Source organism: Meleagris gallopavo, chromosome 6, assembly GCF_000146605.3.
Source record: "Meleagris gallopavo isolate NT-WF06-2002-E0010 breed Aviagen turkey brand Nicholas breeding stock chromosome 6, Turkey_5.1, whole genome shotgun sequence".
Lineage (NCBI taxonomy): Eukaryota > Metazoa > Chordata > Aves > Galliformes > Phasianidae > Meleagris > Meleagris gallopavo.
Genome location: NC_015016.2, coordinates 35,804,309 through 35,812,750, shown reverse-complemented (window position 1 = coordinate 35,812,750; position 8,442 = coordinate 35,804,309). Strand labels below are relative to the sequence as shown.

Sequence of the window (8,442 nt, the reverse complement as noted above, 5' to 3'; positions counted from 1 at the left end):
GGGGGTAGGAGGGGGCAGGCAACTGCTTTCTCAGTAACTCTGAAAATAGATCTTTTTTGTTGGTACAGTAGACATCTATTAGACTATTAAAATGTGTGGTGATATGGCTGGAGCTTATAGGCTGAATAAAGGAGCTATTCCTGTGGAATCTAAAGCACTGATAGATGCTCACTTTATAATCAGCCACAGCAGCTCAGGATGTTACTGCTGCTGCATCAGGGGTGACCACTCCAAAGTGGCATCAGGAGAATGGAGCATGTCCATGGGTGTCACACTGAAGGCTGGCAGTCAAGCCCAAGGTCACAATGGGTGGGTTTTCCTGAGAGGTTTCAAATGAAACCGCGTTCATTTGAAAACCAGTGCAGGGAACTTCTTAGCTGGCTGGCTGTGATCTGCCAGTGCCTACCTGCTACATATCAGTGGCAATTGGTAGTGATGGAGGAATGAGGCTTAATTTTCCCAAACAATGCGACAAATTCACAATGTAAGCACTCAAGCACCTTTCCAAACAGTGAGTCCTCATGCACTATGTGTGGACCCATGCCCCATGACCCCTGCCAGGCATCAGCTACGCATCCCAACTGGAGACTCTGTGGCAGAGAGGTCTGGGGGGACTGCTGAAGGCAAACCCAACAGGGATGGTGCAGCAGCACTACAGCATGTTGACAGGATCTCCCTCAAAGTGCATGCTGATGGCTGAGTGGGAGGAAGGCTGGGAAAACAGGTCAGCATGCTAATCAAGCTGTCTTCTTGCACCCTGTCTGACTGAACTCTCCCCACCTATTCCTATTTTACAAAGGTCCAGGAAACAGCAGCAATTCCAGCAGCTTTGTAGCAGGGCAAATACCATTCAAGGTTTTAGAGCTTTTATTGCTTATGTTGAAAAGTCACCCTCCAAAGTGCTGTTTCTCATCCTACTGAGGATCAAAGATATGCATTAAATTACACTATTGAATCCTTTTCTGCAAAGGATGACAGTACTGGGATTTTATACTCTCAGCAGTAAGAGCACAGGGCCTTGCAAACCATTAGGAGAACAACAAAGAAAAGAAAAGAATATTGAGAGAACTACCTCCCATTTCTAGGTCCAGCATCCTCATGGCTGGTAAGGGTGCTAATATTTTTAGCAGAAGATATTTAGGCAACCTAAATCATGCCAAATCACACGGAGAGTTAATGATTGCAACAGAAAAGCAAAAATAATGTTATCTGCAATTGCCAACTATACCAATCCTGTGATGAAAACAATGAAGTTTCTGAGAAATATAAAGGCAAAAACATAAGGATGACTCATTTAAAGAAAGCTTGGAAGCATGTCTCATGTGCCTAGGTGAGATGAGTAAGGATCCCCTAACCCTAGGATATTGCTTGACTCTGCTCATCTAAGCTTAGATAAATGTAAGACATTGCATGGTCATGTTACTCAGTGTGGGTTAACAAAGTATGAAACCATCCACTAAAGCCTTGACTCATGGCAATACTTGTAAAAATCAGCAGGCGTATGTGTAATGGAGGTATTATAATTGAGTACCACAACATGCATTGAAAAGCCTTTTAACATCAGCAGTCTGCTTTTCAGACATGCTGAGTAACTGCAGCTCCTATAAAAATTGATGGGACTCACATGAAAGCAAAGCAGTGGTATCCTTCCAGCTCATTTACTTCTATATGTATGCTTACTATTGAGGATGTGCATGCTTCCATCTGAAACTATGTTCACAGCAAATTTTAAATATGACTGAACAAACTGCCTCACACTTTCTGGAGTATTTAAAGGATAACAAGAGACAAGCAGCTTTACATTGCAAACATAACATGTTGCAGCATCTAAGAGCAGAGTCACAACAACTAACACTGCTAGTGGTCACTCCAGTTAAATGGTTACTGCTGTCAGTTTGCTCATTGCCTTTGCCAGAAGTTAATCCTTCCTTCCCAACTTTTCCTTTGTTCCTTCACTGTTTTTTCCTTCATTGCTTTGTTCCTTTCTCCTTTTTTTCCTTTCCTTTCTCAAATTCCCACTGTTATAGTTAGTGTTACAGATGGAAAGATTATTGTGGTGAAAATGGGAAGAGAAACAAACAGGCAAGGAGGTGCCTGTAAGTGCCCAAATGAGACCATGGGGCCCAGGCTGTACTACAGTGACCAGGGGCAACAGCAACACTGAGGCATCAGGGTCAGTTTTCTTGGTACGGAATGCCAATGGGGCAGTCAAGGGATAAAATTCTCACTGGCACTGGAACTTTTATGTGAAAAAATGGTATGTATCTTGAAGAAAGCAATGACAAAAAAGCAAGAGAGAGATTTAGCAGGTTTTGTTCTAATGCCCTAATCAAGGCTTAGCCATGTGTTATTAAGCAGATGCGGTTTGACGTTAGACTGTTCAGACATCAGGGATAATCAGGCCAGCAAAGTTCAAATTTTGCATGTGTGAAAAAAGAGGCCATGCAAAGGAAAAAGTTCCATTGCAGTCTCGTCAGTGTTTCAATTTATTTTCTCTGAAGCATTTGCAAATGAGAATTTTCCATATGACTTGAGAACCTCTGGCAGGGCTGTGATGGGAATGACCAACTGAGAACAGTAAACATGTTAACCCAGCTCATCATCATCAGCTGTCTAAATATAAAAATAATTAATTTGTTTTTGTACATCAAGCTCTGTAAAAATGCAAATCCGCAGGGGCCATCTGCACTTTAAAGCTATTTTGGATTAAGGTAGTGTGGGAATTTATACTCCCCAGGCTACTCTTCCATACTTAATGCACAGTTGACTTTTGCTCCAAGTAAGACAGATTTTCCTGACTTAATACATTTTCAAAGAGGGAGGGTACACACATGGAGTTACTCTGGAATAACTAACTGCCCATGCAGGCAAGCCCTAGTGGCTAGCACTGAAGTAAATACGCTCATCACTCAAGCACACAGCCTACAAGCTCTTACTCACACACAGCTTTATGCAGATGAAGGGATATATCAGGTTTCGCAGGGTTGCTCATGCACATGCCAAAACGTTTACAGGACTGGAGCCCTGCTTTGAAGGAAGAGAGGTGTGCTGTGCCCCAGAGTACCACCTTAAGGAGAAGTACTAATCCCCAGACCGAATGCTAGTGCATCCCATCATCTCTCCCATCTTTCTGATATCATTCCAGTTGGCTCTCCTGCACTCACAGATAATTCACACATGTTCGCTCATACACAGACGCTACAGCACCCCTTCCCCCCACAAAAAAGTCAGCCAGCTGTTACAAAATTCAGACATTTCATTAACACAACTGTGGTGCCTGATGGTGCCAAGCAAAATAGAGACAATTAATAACAATCAGGACTGAAGGGACTGAGAGAGCTTATGAGTAAAATATTGTATGAGTTGTTTAAAAAGGACAAACTACCTCCTGCCTTGAGTGATAGGAAACAAAGGATGGTGATGTATAACCACGGAGGAAAGAGACTCTCTCAATGTCTTTTGTAGATGACTGTGTGAATGACAGAAGCGGCAGGAGCAAATACCTCTTTTCATTTGCTCAGCCCGCTGGAGAAGAATAGCAGCGCTTGCCAACGAAACTGCAGCTGTGCTTCAGCTCAGTTTAATCACCGTGTATGACTGAGGGTTAATTAGCTGCCATTCTCACTGCTATTTGTTGTTCTAATGAAGATTTACATAAATGTAAGGCTAGGGGGTAACTGATACTTTATTCTTCTCTTCAGAGGGGCTGGGGGTGGAAAACTTACCCGTCCCAAATGTTTTTGTTTGTGGAAGACTCAGTGTTTCCTTTCCATCTGACCTGATCTACTTCTGACTGATGAATGGTGAACAAATTGTTCAGAGTTTCTTATCAAATTGAGAATCTCTGTTGGGCTGCTGCCTTTAAAAAGGGGTAGACCAGCGCCATGAAGAGAGGGCTTGGTGATTAGAAAATCACTCCCAGCTGACAGAGAGCAAAATATATGCATATATATTTCCGTGTGTATCTCAGTGATATATATACATCAGTGATATATATCTCTACCTATCTGCCCCTTCCTCCTTTCCTTTTTTTCTTTCCTTTTTCCTATGCACTACCCCTGCTTATCTACCTATGTTCTAGCTAGATGGTATGATATGCTAATGATAAATTTTCATTAAAATGAGTGGGACAAACCAGAACAGACTCAAGCATATTAGGCAATACACTGAAAAGTAAAAAGCCTTCTGTTGCACATCACTACAATTTGAAGTTCACTTTTTAATGTAAAAAAATTATCTGACTTGAAGCAAGTAGTCTCAAAGGGAAGCAAAAATGACACTCTTGTTCACAGATACTGCCATCAGCTCCTTACAGGAGGGGAACTCATAAGTAAAGAAATTACATTCACTCCTCACCCTCCCCCCCCCCCCAAATAATGCAAATTTTAACAAGACGCTGTAACAAAACCCACAACCACTTTGTATTTAAAGAGTGCATTTAGATTGAAAATGACATGTCATAAAATTCGTTTATTTACTACAGTCATGACGATGTTTGTGGCTACTAACTGAAAGAAACTGAAGAGTACTGATTTTTAGAATGAATGTTAACATGCTACACATGATAATATCTTATGGGTAACAGTTTTCAGTGTTCATCTCAACTACTTGCTCTGTTGGCATTGCTGTTTGACATCGTCTGTAAACTGGTCTAAGGGAAAGAAAATGACTGAGAGATCAGAGATGGTACATTTCCAAGTTTCAAATCACTGGTTGGAACTGGCAAGCTTTCAAGCCACTGATTTGCTTCTATAAACAGGTGAGTACAACTGAATGCACATCTATTTCCAGTTTCTCACTCACAGCATAGCTTTGCTGTTAACTTCTGAAATGGTTGTATTTTCTAATAGACAGCTACTGATTTTGCAGCAGTGTCTCAGCAGCTCTTTACCCAGTCTCTAAGACACCTGAGCAAATGTCCATTTCCCATCTGTATGTCACCACTCCACCTGATTGCATACAGGCACCTCAGCGCAGGTTGGGGTGGGCACTACAAGGAGTCTGCCTTCTGTAGAGGTATGCGGAGAGCATCCAGCACTCCAGAAGTAAATGTGTCTGAAATGGTACCACAGCACTCCTCTACAGCTCCTCAGCATCTCCAGCTCTCAGCTGGAAGGAACACTGCAGTTATTAATGCTACACACAGTAACAAACCCACATGGAAAAAGTGCAGCCAACTGCAATCGAAAGTTGACTTTCACCTTATCTGATGCTCTGAAATAATTCAGACTTCTGTTACGGCATGTGACTCAGCCCCTGATTACACAAGAATCTCACATTCCACCCTTTGAAATGCACTTTTTTAGCCTTTTGGCTGGGGAGAAAAGTTTAGAAACAGGAAACCTAAAGTTTAAAAACCTAGATAGAAATTAATCATAATATAGCAAAACTAAGTGTACAATAAAAAAAACAAACTCAAGAAGATTAAGATGCATAAACAGATCTCTTAATTTTTCTTTAAATGACTCTGTATTAATGTCTATATACTACAAATTTTGAAGGCTGCAATCAGAACCATTCATTGGCAAATTAGTTAAGAGAAAGTGGAAATTACAGATCTAGTGGTCAATTGCAGAAAACAAATCTAAAACAGCCGAGGGAATAGGTTAAGTGCTATGCGAGTTAATATGAATGACAGCTTGCTTTGACTGCTCATACAGGCTGTCCAGGATATTGAATAAACTTCATTTAAATTAATTTTCATTATTTGTAGATTCCATGTTAGACATCCATCATTGTCGCTACTGTTCATATTCTTTTCAGAGACCATACTATCAGCATATTTAAATGAAAGCTTTCTTTTTCAATATTTATTAACTCATTCATATTTCTTGGTACTAATGTCCTGGCTGTAATTTACAAATTAGTGCCTACTATAAAGTATTTTCCCCTGATTAAACTTTCTGAATTAACAGATTTTTATTCCCAACTACTAAAAATGCAAGAGGTCTTAACATTGTGTTTTCTTTCTTTACTGTGCATCAATTCTAATGAATTTGAAACTTAAATTTTGGTCTTTTTTTAATACAGAGCTGAAAAAGAGTGCACCAGCCACATCCTAAACACTGACAGACTATGAACTGCAAATGAATGCAAATGTATGAAAGTGAATTTGTCTTACCCGGGTTGCAGTCTGTGAGGAGGGAGCAGATGGAGAGGAGAACTTTAGAAATGGTTAATGCTGGACTCCAGTTGTCTTTTAAAATGTCCAGGCAGATGACGCCTTGGCTGTTAATGTTACAGTGATAGATCCTTGTCCGGAACGTTACCTAGAAAAGACAGCGTGTTGTTTAAGTGCAGTGTTGTACAAGCCAATAATTACATGATTATTAAGTAATAAAAAATTGCACAAGAGACCATTCTGCTTTTGTGGTTGAAATGTCAGTATTCTGTCAGTTCCCCTGCAGTGCTCGGGGTGAAGAGTTAGAAGAGGGTGGATGAGGGGAAAGTGTTTTCAGTCTGCCTTTAGTTCTCACTGCTCTCTCCTATTAGTAATAGACAATAAATTATATTAAACTCCTTGAGTCTGTTTGGTCATGACAGTAATTGTTGAGCAATCTCCCTGCCCTTATCTCAACCTTTGAGCCCTTCCTCATCTCATTTTCTCTTCCTTTAAGTTGAGGGAGTGAAAGAGCAGTTGTGGTGAAGTCCAACTGCCCATCAGGGTTGTTCTTGGCACCACTTGACAAGTTTAATTCAAGTTGGGCCTTGGCTTTCCTGACCCCATTCCTACACAGCGTAGCAGCTTCCTTATACTTTTCCCATGGTACTTGTCCCTGTTTCCCATGGTACTTGTCCCTGTTTCCACTTTTCAGTACATAGCTGGAATAAAGTTTTTGCTTAATTACTTTTCCTGAAAAAAGTGCTTTTCCATGCTTCCATGAATAAAAATTTGAGCAGTAACTGAGTACACTGAGTAATTATATGTATGTGGTCTCATCAAATGTGAGGGAAACCCACTGAGTCCATTGCACAGATTAAATTATACTTTCAAATTATTTCAAGATAAGGGTCAGTTGGAGCTTGTAACCGGTTTAGGAGAATGACATCAATTTGAGCACATACTTTAATGTGCAACTGTTTTGTTGTCATTTTAGAGGATAGACAAGTTGCCACACATTCTTTTTAAAGCAGCCAAGAAGGAACACTGTGAATTTGACAGGACTCAGAGAGTCACTTGGATGAATGGAGGTAGTTCTTATTTTATGTAAACTGTTCAACTCCATTGCCATCTTAGCCTATTGGTGGATAAATGTAGTGAGGCTTACATATGTTTGTAGTTGGAAGGCTATTCTTCACAAATACTTTGATCTATTTTTTTTTCACTATATTTTAAACCTACGACACTGAGGAAGGCACCCACTCGCATGATAAGGATTGCTGCTTATCATTGACAAACAGGTCACCAAACATGTCAGTGCCAAATCCACTCACCAAACATGTCAGTGCACTTGAAAATGACTACACAAATATACAGTGGCATTTTTACTACAGAAAAAATACTGAAGTTTTCAGAATCTCAAAAGACGCTGTGTGAATGATGGCTGTAACACATTGGGAACTGTGGATGGGGGGTGGGAGATGATGCTGCCCACAGGTGCTGTAAAGCTTGCCATGGCTGGCAGTGGCAAGTGTTGCCCAGGCCTCCTTGGTCATGGAGGAGAGACAACCCAGAAAAAGCAAATCCAAGTGTCAGATTCTGAACTGGCCCACAAATTTCCATATCCTGTGGCAAACTGGGATATACCTGCCCTCTGCCTGCCTCCCCACCCAGGCTGTTCTGTGGAGGGATGCTGGAGTTGGTGCAAGAAGAGGTGACTGCCCCATGTAACTCCTCAACTGCTGAGGAAGCCAGCAGGAAAACCATCATCATCTTTCACCTTCCAAGCTCTGCCCTGGTGGTAGTTACACAATCCTAAATCTGTTGAAAAGGACAAACTGAGCAGCCCCATCCCGTTTTTATATGCCAAAGAAGTAAAAGTAAGATGCAGGATAGCTGAGATGACATATTGCTTTCCTCATCCAGACACTGCCTCAAATTGCATCTAATGTGGGAAACGCTGACGTGTAGCTTTCTGGACGCTGTGTAGTTTGCCATATACACATTTTAAAGTTATGCAAGGTCATCTCTGTTATGTATGTAGAGAGAAGTCAAGTGATATCATCATTCCAGGTTAGCTCCATTTTCTTTAATATGGTCATATTTTAACCTTTGATGCCACTTAAATGGTTCCTATAAAGGATGCATTCTAATTCCATTTACCCCCTAATGAAAACACCTAAACAATCCCATTCAGAGACTCAAGGGAGCGTGTGGGTGTATAGTAGGAGTTATTCTCAGACAATTGAATGGTAGAGGAGTAATTTATCTTTTTTTGAAAGGTAAGTGCTCTCTATGGATTTACTCTCTTTGGTTCTGCAGTTTTTAGAGGATATCTTTTT

At 40.8% G+C, this 8,442-nt stretch overlaps 1 protein-coding gene across 1 annotated transcript in view; it reads right to left on the bottom strand.

Annotated features, from left to right (window-relative positions):
* The window catches only part of LOC100544241 (ubiquitin-conjugating enzyme E2 E2), a 208,016-nt gene that overhangs the window by 24,642 nt on the left and 174,932 nt on the right, over positions 1 to 8,442 (bottom strand). Inside the window, exon 4 of the mRNA XM_010712860.3 lies at positions 6,122 to 6,269. Coding sequence (XP_010711162.1) covers positions 6,122 to 6,269 — 148 coding nt within the window. The remainder of the gene's footprint in view (positions 1 to 6,121; positions 6,270 to 8,442) is intronic.